The sequence below is a fragment of the Lotus japonicus genome, chromosome 3 (genome assembly GCF_012489685.1).
Source record: "Lotus japonicus ecotype B-129 chromosome 3, LjGifu_v1.2".
NCBI lineage: Eukaryota > Viridiplantae > Streptophyta > Magnoliopsida > Fabales > Fabaceae > Lotus > Lotus japonicus.
In genome coordinates, this window is record NC_080043.1 from 78,950,190 (window position 1) to 78,968,739 (window position 18,550).

At 33.1% G+C, this 18,550-nt stretch overlaps 3 protein-coding genes across 3 annotated transcripts; all 3 read left to right on the forward strand.

Moving 5' to 3' along the window:
• Positions 1–892: 892 nt before the first annotated feature.
• LOC130746219 (ribonuclease 2) lies at positions 893–6,354 on the forward strand. The gene is made up of 9 exons (XM_057598773.1): positions 893–1,177; positions 1,513–1,541; positions 1,719–1,792; positions 2,178–2,279; positions 2,401–2,404; positions 2,709–2,800; positions 3,596–3,757; positions 4,148–4,244; positions 5,874–6,354. The coding sequence occupies exons 1-9, from the start codon at positions 957–959 to the stop codon at positions 5,930–5,932; spliced, it is 840 nt and encodes a 279-aa protein (XP_057454756.1). The 5' UTR covers positions 893–956; the 3' UTR covers positions 5,933–6,354.
• A 140-nt stretch (positions 6,355–6,494) lies between these two features.
• On the forward strand, positions 6,495–11,692 carry LOC130746217 (cytochrome b561 and DOMON domain-containing protein At3g07570-like). The gene is made up of 5 exons (XM_057598771.1): positions 6,495–6,772; positions 6,859–7,264; positions 8,671–8,843; positions 9,444–9,849; positions 11,046–11,692. Exons 1-5 carry the CDS (start codon positions 6,599–6,601, stop codon positions 11,558–11,560), a joined length of 1,674 nt encoding a protein of 557 aa, XP_057454754.1. The 5' UTR covers positions 6,495–6,598; the 3' UTR covers positions 11,561–11,692.
• Positions 11,693–11,807: 115 nt separating this feature from the next.
• LOC130746218 (cytochrome b561 and DOMON domain-containing protein At3g07570-like) lies at positions 11,808–14,079 on the forward strand. The gene is made up of 4 exons (XM_057598772.1): positions 11,808–12,358; positions 12,601–13,003; positions 13,316–13,605; positions 13,692–14,079. Exons 1-4 carry the CDS (start codon positions 12,185–12,187, stop codon positions 13,986–13,988), a joined length of 1,164 nt encoding a protein of 387 aa, XP_057454755.1. The 5' UTR covers positions 11,808–12,184; the 3' UTR covers positions 13,989–14,079.
• The last annotated feature ends 4,471 nt before the right edge of the window (positions 14,080–18,550 follow it).

Below are 18,550 nucleotides of genomic sequence, written 5' to 3' on the forward strand. Positions count from 1 at the left end.
CTTTTTACTTTTCAAGTGTAAAATCAAATTCAACTACTAGGGGTTAAGCAATTTGAGATTGAAAGTTTGATTCTTAATTAATTCTTGTATATAAAAAAATCTTATTGTCAAACCCCTATTGCATACTACATTATTAAGTAACTCAAGTTGAGTTGATTAGATAAGACACATAGGAATGGTAGTTCACTTGGTGAGCTAAGAGAAATGAAAAGATTTGCAGGGTGAAGGAACAAGGTTCAAATCGTGGTGAATGAACTAATTTACTAACAATTAACAACTAATATTTGCATATTAAAAAAAAACATAGGATACAATTTTTTATAGTTAAATGTTAGTTACGAATAATAATAGTAAATTAGTCATTTCTCAAGGTTCTCACCCTTCACCATTCATCTCATCCAACACTTATGTGACATAACTTTTACAATTTTAGCTAACCCTCGGAGCGACACATAAAATACATGATAATGAATACCCATTAGTGATTCACATCATCGTGCAAAAGCCTAACTTGTTCAACTAATTCAACCATTCTAATGAATTTATGATTATGATATAGTATATATATATATATATAACCTTGGTCAATGGTACAAAAGGTCCTACACGCACAATGGGAATATGCCTTTAGCAAATGCTAACAAACTCTAGATTTTTTTCCCGCAAACAAACAAACTGCTGACTCTTGGCATTTTTATAGGAAATAAATAAGTAAATAACTACTTCATAGGAAGATTCTTCAAAATTGGTTTAATTTTGTAATATTACTTAGAATTATCTTTAATCAAATTTTTCAATCATCATTTTTTGATAATTGGAAAAAGAAGAAAAAACCAATTAATATATCTAAAACATCTATCTCGTCTTTCTTTCTTTCTTTTATAAATAGAGCCATTCCCATTATTGAACTTACAGAGACAAACGCTTCACGCAACGTAACTGCGAACGAACCAACCATGTCTTCCTCTCTGGCTCAACCTCTTCCATGGCTATTGCTACTGCTCGCTCTCGCCGTCTTCACGGCGGAAACAGCCTCCGCGGCGGAGTTGGAGGTGGAGCCACTAGGAGGTAAAGCGCCTCAGAGAGAATTTGACTATTTCGCGTTGGCGTTGCAATGGCCTGGAACTTACTGCCAACGCACTCGCCATTGCTGTTCCAATAACGCTTGCTGCAGAGGGTAACGTAACGTAACTCCATCCCATTCCATTCAATTTCAATTTCCTACTATTTGATTGTTCAAAATCTCCATTGCCAAGTTTGGTCGTGCTAGCTACAATTTCTTAGGTTAATTAGCCTATTTCATATGATTTTTGTTGTTGAATGAAGGACTTGAACTTGAGAAAAAAAACTGGTTAATGCACTGGTTTTGACTTCATTATACTTGGTTTCTAACTAATCTTTATCAAATGTAATGGATTTCTACTTCTATTATGCATCATGTTAGATACTTGATAAGTGACTGGTGTATTTACATTTCTAACTTCTATTGTTTTTTCCCTCTCTTCCTTTCAGGTCCAATGCTCCAACAATATTCACCATACGTGAGTAAATTCGTTATAGTTACATACATTGCAAATTTATTTCTCCATCTCTTTGTAAAATTGAAAATCTCTTTTGGGATGTAAACTAGTATTGATACTTTTGCTACTGTCACTTATGAGTATGGAGATCCCGCCGACAAATATCTTAACAGATTATTATGTCTATTTGTGTAATAGATGGACTCTGGCCTGACTATAATGATGGGACCTGGCCAGCCTGTTGCACTAAATCTCGTTTCGATCCAAAAGAGGTATAATTTTTCATAACCTTGATTTGCTAACCATTTTACCACAAGTCACTTGTACTGGTTTTCATGCTTTGACTGGTACAAATTTACAAAATAATGAAGTCGAATTACCCTTTCATAGATATCTTGTAATTCCTTTTAATTTTATTGGATGATCCATTATAAATATTAACTCTTGATTGATGGAAGTCAATACATTTTATTTTGCTGTTGAAACTGCAATATTTGAAACTCATACGATACACATGCACGCCTGTTTAATCTTTGTATTTGGTAGTACTAGTGTTACGTTTATATAGCTTCAGAAGTTGCAGTCTTTTAGTAACTAGGTTGCGTTCACTTTCCATTTCAACTTTTCTAAATCTTATTGTTTTCATCTGTTGTATAGATATCAACATTGACTGATGCCTTAGAGAAATATTGGCCATCATTGAGCTGTGGCTCACCATCAACCTGTCAAGGTGGAAAAGGAACATTTTGGGCTCATGAGGTGATCATTGAAAAGTACTTAGAGTCTTATTTATCATTAAATTATTTTGGAAACTAATGGTTTTTTTTTCCTTTATAAAAATCCGTGATTCTGGGCCTACCTCGTTGGTGTACATTTGCAGTGGGGTAATACTCTTTTTTGAGGTTTTTCTTGCTTATGTGATTTGAGTTTGACAAGTTTATTCAGTGTTTTGCTTGAGAGTAATAGTTGAACGATTTTCTGAAATCTTGTGCATTTGGATAGAGTTGATTACATAGTGTTAAATTGATATAGAACAAAGTGTTCAAAGTTTCAAATATATTTTTATTAGTCACAGGTTTTTCTTTTCAGTCACTTTGTTTAAATTTTTCTGCTATTTTGTTTGAGGCAAGATCTAATGGGTTTCTTGTACTATATTTCAACTTTCTAACATGGCAATTTCACTTGCAGAGAAGCATGGCACATGCTCATCTCCTGTATTTCGAAATGAATATGATTACTTCCTGGCGACACTGAATATCTACTTCAAATATAATGTCACAGTAAGTTTCCATAAAAAAATTGTTATACAGAATTTTCTTAATTATTTCTATTGGCAACTTGGCAAGGAGCTCATATGAAATAATAATCAAAAATTCAAAATATGATAATAAGTTAATAACCAATTTATTTCTCCTTTTTCCTTTTCCTTCCAGATGAAATATCAAACTTGCTTTACTGAATGTAAGTACTTAGAAAATTAAATGTCTTTGCATGCAGCTGTGGTTTTTCACTATTACCTTGTCCCTTCTACCACCCTAAAAGCTAATATAATTTGTCCTGTGATTAATGAGTTAGTCAATGAGACGCCTTCCATTTGATAAGATTTGTATGTTGACTAATGAATTAGTTAACCAGTTTCCTCCTCCAGTTGAAGTAGTTTGTTTCTTGATTTATGAATTAATCAATTAATGATCCCATGGGCCTTGATGCATATGTAAATATATGCCTCATAATCAGGCCTACTCCTGTTGCTGCAGTATGGTCCAAATATACACGTGCATGAAGGTTTAAATTAAATTATAACAATGTTTTGTCCGCAACTTAGCACACAATCATATTTTTTGGGGGCTTAGAAATCTTGGTGTTATGTGGATTCTTTGCTGCTCTGTTTTAGATTGTTGAATAATCAGTTACCAACTTTTCAATCACTGCAAAATGCTAAATTGGTTTTGAAGCTCTGTTTTTGGACTGATTAACAATTGTATTTGCAAAACCTTTGATTATGAAGACCAAATGCCTGCTTGCATATACATCAAAGTGTACTCTGACTATTGTGCTTTTCAACATTTTTCCAGACTGTTCTAAATGAGGCTGGTTACGTTCCATCTAACACAGAAAAGTATCCCCTTGGAGGCATTGTATCTGCCATTGAGAATGCTTTCCATATGTCTCCTTTAATAATTTGCTCAAAAGGTTCTGTGGAGGAGCTTCGCCTATGCTTCTATAAGGACTTCAAGGTTGGAAATCTTCTCTGTAATTTTTCAGCATATAAGAAACTAAATGATATTGTGCAAATATTTGTCTCTAAAGATAGACAGCATTTAGATGCCAATTGTTGTGGTATGAGACAACTAGTTCAGCCAGTGGTTGCGGGTAATTTGAACTATTGATATCTCTATTGAACTTCCTGGTCAGATTTATAATAATACTGGATAAAACCTATATGTAATAGTTGTGAGATCACTGAGATGTTCTATACCTGTAGGACAGTGCCATTTGGCTAGATATTTACTTAGCAATTTGGTACATTTTTAGAACGTGAAGGAAATTCAACACCGGTTAAGCAAAGGTATACTATTTATACAACAAAAAATTGGCCTTAGAATTTCGTCCCCTCTTTTTTGCAGCCACGTGATTGTGCTGTTGGACAAGACATTAAAACTGACATGGTTTCAAAAGGATCATGTCCCAAGTATGTTAGCTTGCCAGAACATGCATCATTGGGTAAGTTCATTGCTGATTCATCTTTATACCAGTATAACTATTGCTGTTTATTGCGGTTTCCGAATTTCAGTTTCTTTTGACTTAACTATTTAACTAGTTTGCTATAATTTTTGTATAAGAGGACTGATGGATTAAGTATGAAAGAAGAAACTGGTCTATTGTGCATTCCATTTAACATCTAATGAAGGATATGTTTGGAAACTGGTCTAAGTTCTCTTGAACTTTGTGGGTAAATCAGAAACTGGTTAATCTGAGGCCACTTTGTGCGGGCACGGGGCTGGTCAAAATACTGATTGAACTATTGACACTTGGTCAACTCCAAGTGGCTAGGGATTGATTTATTTATTTGGCTGATTTTTTAGTTTGATTTATTTAAATGCCAATGAAGACACTGTCAGGAATAGGGTATGAAAACCTTGGTTAAAATTTTGGGATAGTTAGTTCATGACATAGTATTAAAGCTGCCATAACTAAGTGGTCTCACATTTCCATGCCACCCCTATTATTCTAACAGAAAAAGTTAAATATCAACACAAAGTAGATGAAGTGAACTTGTCAATTATTTACACTTCAAACTCAAAGGGTTATGTACACTTCATCATGCTGATTGTGATTAGATTTAAACACACGGGTTCTTTGCCATTTTGGAACATCTGAACTAAATACCTGATATAACCTTTTCACAAACATTCTAGATCTGTAGTACTCACTACTCAGAAAGAGTACAATTTGGATTTCTTTTTTTTTTCTGGAGACAATAAGAAATTTCATGAAACAGAAAAGAACGTATAAGTACCGGTATGATCTGAAATTCTCAAAGTATAACTCAATACTACAATTATACAATAACAACAAAAACCTAGAAAGTGGTTATGGAGTGAACCAAGTGTGAAGCTAGGTTTCCCAGTCTTTTCAAATTGAATATAACTACACCCTCCGCGCAGTCTTGGGCATAAAACCACAGAGAATCCAGAAACTGTCATGAGGGTGAGAAAGTCCCCTTAAATATAAGTGTTTTCCTCTCCAACCATACTGTGATCCTTAAACTCCCCAATGGACCACCTGGTTAAAAATAACTAAATAGAATGTCAGTTTTTTTGGTACCACGTTGTAAATTGTAATGACGATTTGAACATATGATCATACCATAAATCACACAAATCCCTCACCATGCTGGATATTTTAAAATTGCTAAATGCACCAGAACCTGGGCATAATATATGCCCAGAAGTGTAAGGGGGGGGTACTAACAACTCATATGTGAAACTGGAGACTCCTAAATACCCTTGCCTATTTTTTATGCTGAGATTCTAAGACTGTGTTTAACTTAGTCTCCGCATGAATTCAAGTTAAATTAAAAATCAGATTGTGGAAATAGATATCATAAAATTATTAACGTGGGGGATTGGAAAGGGACTCTGTCCATAATTGGTCTGCTCCTATTTTCTGGCTTTCTACTTTACCTCTGCCTATTTTTAATATTTTACTTAGTTGATAAACTTATCTTTGATGCTTTGACATATTTTTTAAAGTGAAATTTTTTATCTAGTTAATTTAGCCTAACATTGTGCAAAAAAAATCATTACGTGTTACATTTTATCAATTTTATGATCATCTTCGCATCTGTAGGAGGGCCAGGGCGTGATGGGCTCCAAAGTTGGGTGTCTGATGATGCAGCAGCATTTTAAGGTTATCGTAGAATGCTTCTACTTGTAAATTTCTGTACCTTGCGAATAAACAAAGCTAAGCCACGTGCATAAATTTATTTGGATGCTGTTACCATTTATCAATTTGAGGACAAATTGATAACGTGAAGCCCTGGACCGCTTAGCCGGAAAAATGAAGAGATGGATGACTGAATGTATTATTTGGGACTTATGTCAAGCCTGCTGCCGTGTATTTGGGGGCTGGTTTTATCTGTTTCTTTATTGCTAAAGTTATGTACAAGTATGACTGTATAATAAATTATGTTGTATCATAAGCAGTTGCGATACATTTGCATTACGAGTGAGTTCAAACACGAGCAATGTTCGTGTTGTGTTTAATTAGGTATGTGATGCACTACGAGAACAAGTAATTAAAAAAAGCTTGGCATTCACGGTTTATACAATTTGCCATTTTTTTTTCTCTGTTATGTGTTTTAGTCTTCATGTTAATAATGTATAGTCATGAGTGAGAATGCCCCCGCACCATGTTAGTTACAACTGACAATATAACCATCATTACATCTTTTGTTTTTATTTTCCCCATTTTCAGCTTCAATAAGAAGTGAACAGTAAGACCTCCAAATAAATCTTACTCATTCTTATCACATTTTTCAAACACAAACACACACACCAATAATATAGAGACAGATGAAGGCATCTGTACTACTACTCTTCACAATTACTTGTCTTAGTTTATTCTCCCATGCAAAGCCAGAAGCTGACTCATGTACCTGCAATTTAAACCTCAAAGCTCCTATCCCTTTTGATACCTCCAACCTTCACTGCCTTCCGGTATGGAATGCTCAAGGTTTCATCCTCAGGGTATGTGCACTCTTTTATAATTTAATCAAATATATCTTTATTTCAATTGCATCATATATACTAATTCTTATACCTATTATTTGCAGTATGCTCAGACTTCTGCAAACATTTGGAGCTTCATTCTCTCAACTCCAGACACAAATTCTTACATAGCTATGGGGTTCTCGGCCAGCGGTGGCATGGTGGGTTCAAGTGCAATTGTGGGGTGGGTGGCATCTAGGGGAGGCAGTGGAGGGATAAAGCAGTATTATCTAGGTGGCCTTACACCAAACCAGGTAGTGCCTGATAAAGGCAATCTACAGGTTACAGCCAATTCAACCTTCATCAGTTTACAGTCCTCTCGTCTGTACATGGTGTTTCAGTTAGAAGCTACCGAACCTTTGTCCTGGCTAATATTTGCCACTGGATCCACCGGTATATTCCCTGCAGCACCAAGTTATGCACTAACGAAACACCTAGACAAGGTGTCCACAAGAATAGACTACTCTAAAGGTTAGTATAAGTTTATTATTTAAGCTGTAGTTTCATGAACTCTACTCCATCCAAATAGTCATAAATGATTGTTCTTCTTTTTTATTTAAACAATCTTTCTATAATTTTTAAAGGACAATCAGTTACTACATGAATATAATTGTCTACAAATATAAAAGAATAAATATTTACCAGTGTTTAGGGTACTTCTATTTCTTCTGTGCAATAGAGGACTGGCAATGACATTTGAGCATATCATCTCCCAAAATACCCAAACGCCTTATCACTATTTCAATCCCAGTAGCTTCTTTTAACTTATAAAGGTATCGATAATGAAATAAAAAAATAAGAAAGTCAAAAACAGGGTATAGCTGGAGCAATGGAGTCCAGTAGAACAGATACGATATCTGTTTTTCTTTTCTTGCTTTCCATTAAGTATGATTAGTGGTTAATGGTCAAGTACACATCATTATAGGTCATTATGTTAGTGGTTGAATATTGACGGCTTACTGTTCTGAATTCATTCACCTAGAGAAATTTTAGATTGGGCATGTATGGAGTGGGTGAGGTGTTTTATCAGAGATAAATAACGCTAGCAACACAAATTTTGGTCCTTGCAACTCAAATTTCTGTGTGATCTATCGATCTCTTTTGCCTCTTCCGACCAAGTTACATACCTTTTTTATGATGCACTTCTGTTCTTAATAATAATGATAGGTCCACTTCTGTTATTACTTATTAGTAAGTTCTCAAATCAAATGATCTAATAAATGGATATTAAATGCTTTTCTTTGTTAAAGGGTGACCATTAATTAAAATATTTTAAAAACATTATGCTGAATTTATCTATTGGACACACACTGTATACATCACTGCATGAAAGGGTTATTTTCTAATATAAAATAGAGTTTTTTGTATTTTGGGAGGGAAACCCAAATGAATATAACTGAAGAAAATCTCAGTGGAGTTACTCTTATTTTCACTAAAATATATTTTCTGTATGTTCAAAAAGATGGGACTGAGTCTGAATGAAAATCAGAAGGGAAACGCCACAGGAAATAGCACGTGAACCTAAATTACTAGCACTCTCATTTCTATAACGCATCATGTTTTTATAGTTATAATAATTTTCATCATAAATTCATGATTAAATTTATCTTGTATCTTGAATGAAAAATGGTGGCTACTTAATGGGTTTAGTTAGCCTTCCACCTAATCTACTTAATCGAAGATATTCAATATTGTATGTGACTATCATTCCCTTCCCTTCCCTTTTACTAATCAAGTAGCAACGGGTGTCTTTCTCATTATAACAAATCTCAAGAATACTGAATACGTGTACAAAAACACATAAACGAGAGAGACAGCCAGAAAAATGAAGGCATCTGCAGCATTTCTCATCTTCACAATTAGTTTCTATGCTTCAGCCAGCCTTGGAAGTTCACAAGCGGATGGGAATTCTTCACAAGTAGATGGAAGCAGTTCAAATTCACAAGCAGACTCCTGTAACATGAAGCTAAACCTCAGTGTTCCTCTCTTGTTCGATACAACAAAGCTCAATTGCCTTCCTGTTTGGAGTGCTCAAGGATTCATCCTTAGAGTAAGTGCATTATTCTTCAAGTTCTAATCGCTTAAATAAATTTTTGAATGCCGACACTTAGTGCATGTTTAGGTACACAGTGGAACGGAAAAGCCAAAATCATGGTGAGCAGTCGCAAAAGCTAAGAGATGTTGGTTCTTTCCACTGTAATTTTGGTTTCGCCGTGGTTTTCCACCGTGTACCCAAACATGCACTTTTAGGAATCCAAGTGAGTGAGAAATCTCACATTCGAAGAAGAAAGTGTTGGATGATCCAAGTGAGTGAGATGATCCATACATGCAATGCATTAAGGTTTTGGATGAAAGATGTAGTAACTAGTGTCTAGTTCACTTGTGATTTGCTCTCGTTAGCACAATGTGTGCATCTCTCGGAGTTTTATGCATATGGGAGCCCAACCCTTAATATCATTCATATCAACAATCACAATTAATTAGAACAACAATAAAAGTCATGCTGAAGTCTTTTAATATTAACTTGAACTTTTCATAAGTTGTCCTACTAAGAAAGAATAGTTCATGATTATGACAATCTTCATTTTCACAATTTAACTTCAAACCAACTAACTGTGTCAACACTCTACTCTACACACAAACTGTGCAGTATTCTCAGAGCTCTCCAAACATATGGAGCTTCATCCTATCAGCCCCAAGTCCAAATTCTTATATAGCTATGGGGTTCTCTCCCAATGGAGGCATGGTAGGTGCAAGTGCCATTGTGGGATGGATCTCATCCAATGGAGCTAGTGGAGGCTTGAAGCAGTATTATCTAGCAGGGACTGCACAAAATCAGGTGGTGCCAGATAGAGGCAACTTAAAAATCCTCTCAAACTCAACCTTGATGACATCACAGTCCTCACATTTGTACATGGCCTTTCAGTTAGAAACCAACCGCCCTCTTTCGGGGCTGATTTATGCCGTCGGACCTAACAGTATCTTCCCTTCAGCACCAAGTTTTGCTTTAGCGCAGCATCAAGACAAAGTTTCCATTAAGTTGGATTATGCCGCAGGTTAGTCCAAACCAAAGAAGTCATGCTTTTGTTTTATATTTTTCATGACAAATTAGTTTAGCAACTAAATAAGCCAGTAAAAAATAAAAAGAGAAGAAAATTCAGCATAGACTATTTTCTTGTTCAGTATTTAGTGGTCAATCTTGCTTCTTCAAGTAGGAAAATTTGCACGAAGATAAAAGTTCCTTTGCAATGAAGGAATGGTTCGTTGGGTATGAAGTGGGTGATTGCTTTATGACTTTATCTGCATGACAAGGAGACAAAAAAAGGGAGTAGAGTACATGTTATTGTTATCCAATCCAATGAGGATTATTCTAGTGTTGACCTTTTGGTTGAGTTGATTTTGATTTTTGATTCATGATCATAGGATCAACATGGCGCATTCTCACTGTCAAAACTAGAGTTGGTGTGTGGTTGTTGGGAGGAAATTCCTTTGTCATCTTGTTGCTATGAGAATAATTAAGTTGAAACGTAATATCTGAATCGACCCCCTACCTAAGTCCAAACAAAACCCATGTGTTCTTTTTTCTTTTCTTTTGATAGAACCACTCCAAAGTCCAAACCAAACCCCTATTAAGTGATTTTGGTGCTCTAATTTCTTGTGAGGTACATGTGAACTGCCGTAAATTTCAAGTAAACATTCTGCACTAATTGATATTGCACTTTTAGTCAAATTATCAATCATACAAAGAAATTTTTACAATGATTATAAAATTATTCTATGATTATAAGAAGTTGTCTCCTTTATTAGTTGACTAATCATATAGTAGCAAGTAGCAACTGCAACATAAACTATCTCTATTTTTTATACAAAACATATTGGAAGATGTATCTAGATCAAAAATTTATTTTTACCATCAAAATGAAAAATACATAATAATTGATAGTTGATCTTTTTTTTTTGTTGTCAAAATTGATAGTTGATCTACAAGATCAGTAGTTAAGCTGTGGATCTAATACAAACTTGAGCCCATTTGAAGATGTATTTATATGAGTTGGCCCATTTAGCCCACTACTGAGCTTAGCCTAATAAGCAGCACATTTTATTCTGCTTGTGCTTGTGGATATCTATGTAAATTGAACATAGAAAACCTTTTGATTTTACAGTAAAATAGTTCATGAGTATCACATTTGAATTGCCAGTTATACTCTGGGATGTCATGCACCAGGTTTATTTATCATTTAATTGGAAACAGGTTCAAGTGCATCAGAAAACCCCTATACAAACCTGAAAAGAAGGCATGGAATTTTGAATATCCTGGGATGGGGCATCCTAATCATAATGGGAGCAATAGTTGCTCGCCACTTCAAGCAATGGGATCCATTTTGGTTTTATTTCCATGCTTCTGTTCAATCATTGGGTTTTCTTCTCGGAGTAATCGGTGTAATTACTGGAATTGTCCTCCATAATCAACTCCATATTGACTTTAATCTTCACAAGACTCTTGGAATCATCATTCTCATTCTAGGTTGCCTCCAGGTAATGGCTTTTGTTGGTAGACCGAACAAGGAATCAAAAGTGAGAAAGTATTGGAATTTTTACCATCATAACTTAGGGAGAATTCTGATCATACTAGCTATAGTTAACATTTTCTACGGAATTCATTTAGGCAAGGAAGGAAGTGGATGGAAGGTAGGTTATGGAATTGTGCTAGCCATATTACTCTCTATTGCAGCTATTTTTGAGATTGGATTGTGGAGTAGAGACTAAATTTTTTTGTTTATAAATATAGAATGTTTCACCCTTGGTTTGTCATTTGAAAGCACTTCAATTCCATTTGTAAGCTTATTGTAAGCAAGGATTAGAATTGAATTAATTGTATGTTAAACAAATTTAATAAGAGTTATGTTAAACAAATTTAAAGAAATGAGCAAAGTCTGATTTTGGTCCCTCGCTTAAGTGAAAATGAACTTAGGTGATCTTGAGAATGAACTCAGGTGACCGTGCCATGTATCTGACCAAAGTGATGTGACACGCCGGTGTGTAAAATATTTGAATGTGAAAGAAACTACATTAACATTACCCTTAAGCACCTTGCTAAAAGATACAAGGTATTTCCAACAAGTGAACCTTTGACTCAAACGAAAACCTGTTTTTGATTAATTTTCTACCAAGGTGAAATCCCACGCAGTTTGATATTAGAATGCAACCATAACCGTATCTGTTTGTCCTGTTCAGGTTCCGGCAATGCCAATTGCAAGTAGAGCTCGTTAACACCAAGGGCAATATTTAACATTTCTTATCTTTCACTATAAAACAGAAAATATATAATTAACGGTTCATCATATCTAGATTCCACCGCTGTCTTTGATTATTTTCACCTTCCACAAAGAAATGAAGCTCATACAGCTTCGCTTGTTCATTATCCTCTGTGGTTTATCAACGACCCTAGTGACTTCTCAAGATTCATGTAGCTCTAAATTGTTGCAACTCCAGCAACCTGTTCCTTTTGATACAAGCTCACTTCTGTGCAATCCAGTTTGGGGCGATCACAGTTTCATCCTTAGAGTATGTGTTGGACTCGTTTCGTCTGTTACCTTTTATAAGAAGTAAAAACATGATTAACAGATTTTCCAGTTTTAACATGGTCACAGTAGAATTTCCTTGTAAGAGAAGTTGAGTTTTCATAAGTACTAATTTTCCTATGGACAAACTTTTACTGTTTGAATTGTACATTTGACTATTAGAGAAAATTAAGAATGAATTAGCTAATTTTGTTTCTGATTATGTTATGTGAACACACTGAACAGTATGCTAAGGCTTCATCAGATGTTTGGAGCTTCATATTCTCATTCCCCTCAAACATAAACGCTTATGCGGCAATAGGATTCTCCAATGATGGCAGCATGGTTGGTTCTACTGCAATTGTGGGGTGGATGCCATCTCCGGGTGCAGGAGGAATGAAACAGTACTTTCTGGGTGCAAAGTCACCAGACCAGGTTACTCCTGACAAAGGAGATCTTTATATGATGAATGCATCCATAGTTCCTGCTAGTACTTCACTAGTGTACATGATCTTCCAATTGAAAACCACCCAACCTAGTTCAAAGCTAATATTTGCCATTGGACCCGATGGTGCATTTCCTAATTATCCAGGTTATGCCTTGGCCCAACATAGTGATCAGATATCCAAAGTCATAGATTATAAAACAGGTTAGTAAAATTTGTATTCATAATAACATTTTCACCATGTAGTAATGTCTTCTTGATTATGGTTGAATTAATCTACAAATCTTCACAAAAATTTATAGCGGTGTCTACGGTGAACCAAGAAAAATCTGGTTCACAAATTAAATGAGTTCCTCTGCAAATTAATTTCAACACATAAGGAGCACGATATTGTCTACTGTAACTAAGAAAAATCTGATTCACGAGTTAAAACGGTTTTTCTGCAAATTATCCACCATAAAATTGCCCTAGATTTATCTAGCTATACAACCTTTGGTCTCTTTTTTCTTGCAACAGGTACAACAACTAGTGTAATTCCATACCTGAATCTTCGAAGAAGCCATGGGATTCTGAACATTGCAGGATGGAGCATTCTATTGATAATAGGATCCATAATTGCTCGCTACTTCAAGCACTGGGATCCCACTTGGTTTTATTTACATGCTTCCATTCAAGCACTTGCCTTTGTAGCTGCCGTAGTTGGAATTTTCATTGGACTAGCCTTATCTAGGAAACTCAAAGCTGAATCTGATGTCATTCATCACAAAAATATAGCAATTCTCATTATCATCCTAGGATTCCTCCAGGTTAATTAGTTTTCTTAATTGTAAAACCATTTTAATTAATTTTCACTTATATATCTCTTGATTATGAAATTTGATTTCATATATAGGTGTTGGCCATTGTTTTACGACCAGGATTGGAATCAAAGATACGGAAGTATTGGAATTGGTACCATCATAACATAGGGAGAATTTTGCTTTGCTTTGCAGTGGGTAATAGCTTTTATGGACTCCATTTAGGAGGAGAAGGGTCTAAGTGGTTTCTTGCTTATGGAGTTTCCATTGCTGCCTTAGTTCTTATCGCTGTCATTTTGGAGATAAGAATGTGGATTGTTGCAAGAAAAGAGAGTCAGTCCAGAAAGACAACATCGTTTCCTCAATCCAGTACAGAGTTAGCTTACTATTAACTTCTTCAACATCATTTGTAATTTATAAGGTAATTTGACATTGCCGCAATGGTGATATATATTACGTAGTAAAAATATTTTAGTTGTTTTAGCTTAAGTAAAGTATCGAGTTGGAGTCTCTCTAATATAGTTGTGTTAAATACTTGATATAGATAATTTTACAATTCATAGATATCCTCCCTAGTAAGTGTACTTTAAAAAAAGAAAACAATAATAAAAGGGGAATTGTTATTGGTGTCACCCCCACATCTATTCAAGCCATCCTTAAATTCGTAAAATTCGAAAAGAGACACAATATTTTTTCGCCCTCAACGCACTTTAAAGTGCGGTAGTGACTCACTTTAAAGTGTGTTTAATTGCACAACATACATGGTGGTAAACTATGACGAGCTTACATGCGAGTGGAACGACGACACGCCGACGCCGACAGAGCGAGTTGGGCGGCGTTAACGAGAGCGACTCTGAGTGACGAAGAAGGGCATGGAGATGGATATCGAAATGAGTATGAGTATGTTATGTGTGGTGTGGATGAGGGTTGAATCTGGACGGATGATGATGATAGAAAGAGATGAGGGATGGTGGTGGGGGATTGAGATGAGTATTTTCTCATTAAGTGTATTTTGGTATTTTCTTCACTTTAAAGGTGGTATAATTAGATGTGGATTGTGGGGTGACACCAATAACAATTTCCAAAAATAAGAGTTGTCTCTGAAAAAACTTGACTAAATCACCCTAATCCTAAGTGAATCAATAATATTTAAGATAAGTGGACTAAAAATTTTCACTTATCATAAATATCATTGATCCACCTAGTATAAGATAATTTAACCCAAAATTTTCCTTGAGTCTTTTAAACAAGCTCGTAAAATATTGTAGACTACATTATTAATGAGTAGCAATTAAACAAAGTTATTAAAACACATATTACTATATTACTAGATATAATACCCGTATGTACCAAAAAAAAAGATATAATACTCATGTGTTGCACGGCACAAATTTATTTACAATATTTATTAACATTATCTGAATGTTATTACATGTTAAATCAAAATTAGAATAATTTATATTTATAAAATAACTTTTTTGTTAAAACATTTCAAAAAATAGTATTAGAATTATATTTTTAAATAATTAATATTAATATTACTAAATTTAATTATAAATATTTAATAATTAGTATTAATGTGATTTTAGAAAATTAATAATTTATTTATTAATATGAAAAATCACACAGTTAATTTAAAATATTTTGAATTAAGTAATAAGTTTTTAATATCATTAGAAAATTTTTAATAGAATATTTTCATACTTTATACCAAGAAAGTCATTTGTAAGGAGCGACAATCACAATTTTCTAAACAATTATATACTTGTCATGACTAAAATCAATGATTTAGTTTCAACTTTTTCAATTATAAAAAGTTATAAATTTAATAGAGTAAAATATTATTTAATAAAATTAACTTTTTTTCAACTTTTGTAATAATTATTTTCCTATGTTATGCTTCTTCAAGTCATTTTGACTAATATATAATGAATAACAAAGTATATTTAAAGTATTGTTTTGTTAGATAATACACACATACATTATATTTAATAGTAAATACCTTATGACCGAACTTTTAATTTTAAAAATATTTTGTCTAAATTATTTATTGATAAATGTTATTTTATAATTGATTAATTTTAATTTTTAATATTTTTCATTGATGCAAAAGTTAAGTTGATTTTTAAGTTTTTATTTAATATATTTATCACAAACGAGTTTCTTAATGTTTAATGCATTTTATTATTATTATTATTATTATTATTATTATAAATTGTCCTCAAGTTATGATTAATAATTTAAATTAAAAAATATTTATATTTATTTTTAAATATGATGAATTAAAAATTTGAAAAATTATAAATTAGTATAATGAATAATAAAGTAGATATGTTGTGAATAGATGACCACATGGGTCATGCACCTCATTTCACACAATATTTCCTTATCTCACTCTTGCATTCTCTCTTCTCCCCTCTCCCTTTTACTATTTTCTTAATGTTATGAATATATGGATGCCCATCTGAGTTATGAGTCCATGGGTCAGGCCCACATGTATACTTGTTCAACACTCCAAACCTAATAATATAAATACAAGGGAGTCTGCACCTAGCAGTGCATCATCATCACACTATTTCTCTATCTCTTGTTCCTCTCTTCTCCTACCTTATTCACTTGCTTATTCTTTATTCATAACACGTTAAGTGAGAGAGTAAGTATCACTTCCAGAGTAAGTACCACATCCATGTGGAAGTTATAATTTTTACAATTTTTTTTCTTATTCTTCTTGTTCTTCTTCGAATCATTTATCTATGAGTCTAGAAGTACCATAGAAATAAATATGAATCCTGAAGATTCATAGGCTTACAGTCTAGAAGTACTGTAATTGAATTATTTTGAATTATTTTGAATGAATCCTGAAGATTCATTGGAAAAAATATATGAATCCTAAAGATTCACAACCCACGAGTCTGGAAGTACCGTAGATGATTATCTAAAATATGAATCCTAAAGATTCATTGGGAAAATATATGAATCCTGAAGATTCATAACCTACAAGTCTGGAAGTACCGTAGTTGATTATCTAAAATATGAATCCTGAAGATTCATTGGAAAAATATATGAATCCAGAAGATTCATAACCTACGAGTCTGGAAGTACCGTAGTTGATTATCTAAAATATGAATCGTGAAGTATGAATCATGAAGATTCATAACCTACGAGTCTGGAAGTACCGTAGTTGATTATCTAAAATATGAATCCTGAAGATTCATAGCCTATTGAGATATATTCTCTTTGAACTATGAGAAGTACCATAGCATGAATAAACAAAGAAAATTTCTAGAAGAACTAGAAATTTATATGAGATATATTGACGTGAATGAAATATCATGGAATATTGATCATTCTTCATTCCTTCCTTGACGTGAATGAAATATTATTGAATCTTTCCATCAGAAGTGGAAGAGGTCAAGAAAGTTCATAAGATACATCATATTAAAATTACTTGAAGAGATCAAGAAAAGAGTCATAAAATATACTATATTTTAATTATTTAAATTGAATTGATCTCTTTATTTTGGTAAAAGATCTATTTATTGAATTGACTATTTTTTATATGATTTTGTTACATAAATCCTTTTATGATAATTCATTTAGTTAAATTGTAATATCTTTTTTATTAAATTCAATAGATATCTTTAAAATTGATAAAAATAGATTGTTAAGTAGTGTTTTTTTTATATTCCGTATTTTTATATAAAAAAAATGGAAACACTAAGTCTGTATCTTTTTGTTAGTTCCTTTTAAAAATACAATTATAAAACTAAAGATATGAAGTATCTCCTAATTGATTTAACAGTAGAAAAAAAAATATCTGATCTGTTATTTGTTTTAAGTTTGACCCTAAGCTTTTTTTTCAAAAAAGATATTTATATATATGAGGAAAAAAAAATTGATTCTTTGTGTACTTCACGATAGTAGATGTAATATCAATTTAATTTTATAATTAGTTTTTTGATTTTGGGGTTATTGATATTACGAAAAATAGTAAATGTAACATTAATTTAATTGCGACTCTTGATAGAATTAGAATTGGAAGGTAATTAGAAAAAAAATGGAAGGTAATTATTGATTTTAAATCTTATAAGATTTTTTTTAATGTGTAAATATTTATGAGATCATGAAGAGAGTATATTTAGGAATAATTCTATGCATTTGTTATAAAATTATTTTCGTTATTTATGACAAACAAATTTATTTACATGTATTTGAACTTCCTTTTTGTATGTTAAAAGAATATTTAAACAAACTTAGTTGTTTGAAATAAACAAAAAAAGGAAGACCTTATAGTCTTTCGTCAATACATTATAGTTCCTAAAGAACTATATCGTTATCATTATAAATGATCAAGTTGATTGAAATATATGTGTCTATCATGTAAGCTACATAAGTAGCTATATTAAGGAAGGATTGAGATATTTCCTGAAATGAATATTTCAACAAACATGACAAAAGTTGTGATCATTTAGATCAACGCATGATTAAATGTCTCTGAAGGACATCCAATGACATATATGGTATTGTTTCATGAAATGAAACTTTGGTGGTGGCTCTCTAGAAGAAGCCTATGAAATTTCAAAGCAATATCTTAAAAGGGATCATTGACACTCTAGAAAAGATCAATTGATCAATAATCTTATATTTTTTTTGAAGAAACAACCCCAGATGCGGTTGCAATCCCAAAAATGGTATTTGAATTAATGGTCGATGTGACCATGATAATGACTCCTCATATCGAAAGTCTTCTTGACACAATGTGGTGGTGAGACGAAATGTCTTATTGACATGGTGATGAAGCGAATTGCAGTGCAATTGCTAATAGTTTGTTGAGGGGGAGCATAATAATATGGTTGTGACTCACACTTAGGGAGAGAATGTTGAGAATTGAAATGTGAGTTATAGTCTCACAAATGTTGAGAATTGAAGTGTGAGTTAGAGTCTCACATTGGTG

What these genes read in the sequence shown, in the direction of transcription:
- LOC130746219 (XM_057598773.1), top strand. Translation starts at nt 957, where the DNA reads ATGTCTTCCTCTCTGGCTCAACCTCTTCCATGGCTATTGCTACTGCTC. An exon ending in CTCGTTTCGATCCAAAAGAG is followed by an intron (nt 1,793 to 2,177) that starts GTATAATTTTTC and finishes TCTGTTGTATAG; the next exon opens with ATATCAACATTGACTGATGC. An exon ending in GCTTCTATAAGGACTTCAAG is followed by an intron (nt 3,758 to 4,147) that starts GTTGGAAATCTT and finishes TCTTTTTTGCAG; the next exon opens with CCACGTGATTGTGCTGTTGG.
- LOC130746217 (XM_057598771.1), top strand. Translation starts at nt 6,599, where the DNA reads ATGAAGGCATCTGTACTACTACTCTTCACAATTACTTGTCTTAGTTTA. An exon ending in CTCAAGGTTTCATCCTCAGG is followed by an intron (nt 6,773 to 6,858) that starts GTATGTGCACTC and finishes TATTATTTGCAG; the next exon opens with TATGCTCAGACTTCTGCAAA. An exon ending in CTCAAGGATTCATCCTTAGA is followed by an intron (nt 8,844 to 9,443) that starts GTAAGTGCATTA and finishes CAAACTGTGCAG; the next exon opens with TATTCTCAGAGCTCTCCAAA.
- LOC130746218 (XM_057598772.1), top strand. Translation starts at nt 12,185, where the DNA reads ATGAAGCTCATACAGCTTCGCTTGTTCATTATCCTCTGTGGTTTATCA. An exon ending in AGTCATAGATTATAAAACAG is followed by an intron (nt 13,004 to 13,315) that starts GTTAGTAAAATT and finishes TTCTTGCAACAG; the next exon opens with GTACAACAACTAGTGTAATT. An exon ending in TCATCCTAGGATTCCTCCAG is followed by an intron (nt 13,606 to 13,691) that starts GTTAATTAGTTT and finishes TTTCATATATAG; the next exon opens with GTGTTGGCCATTGTTTTACG.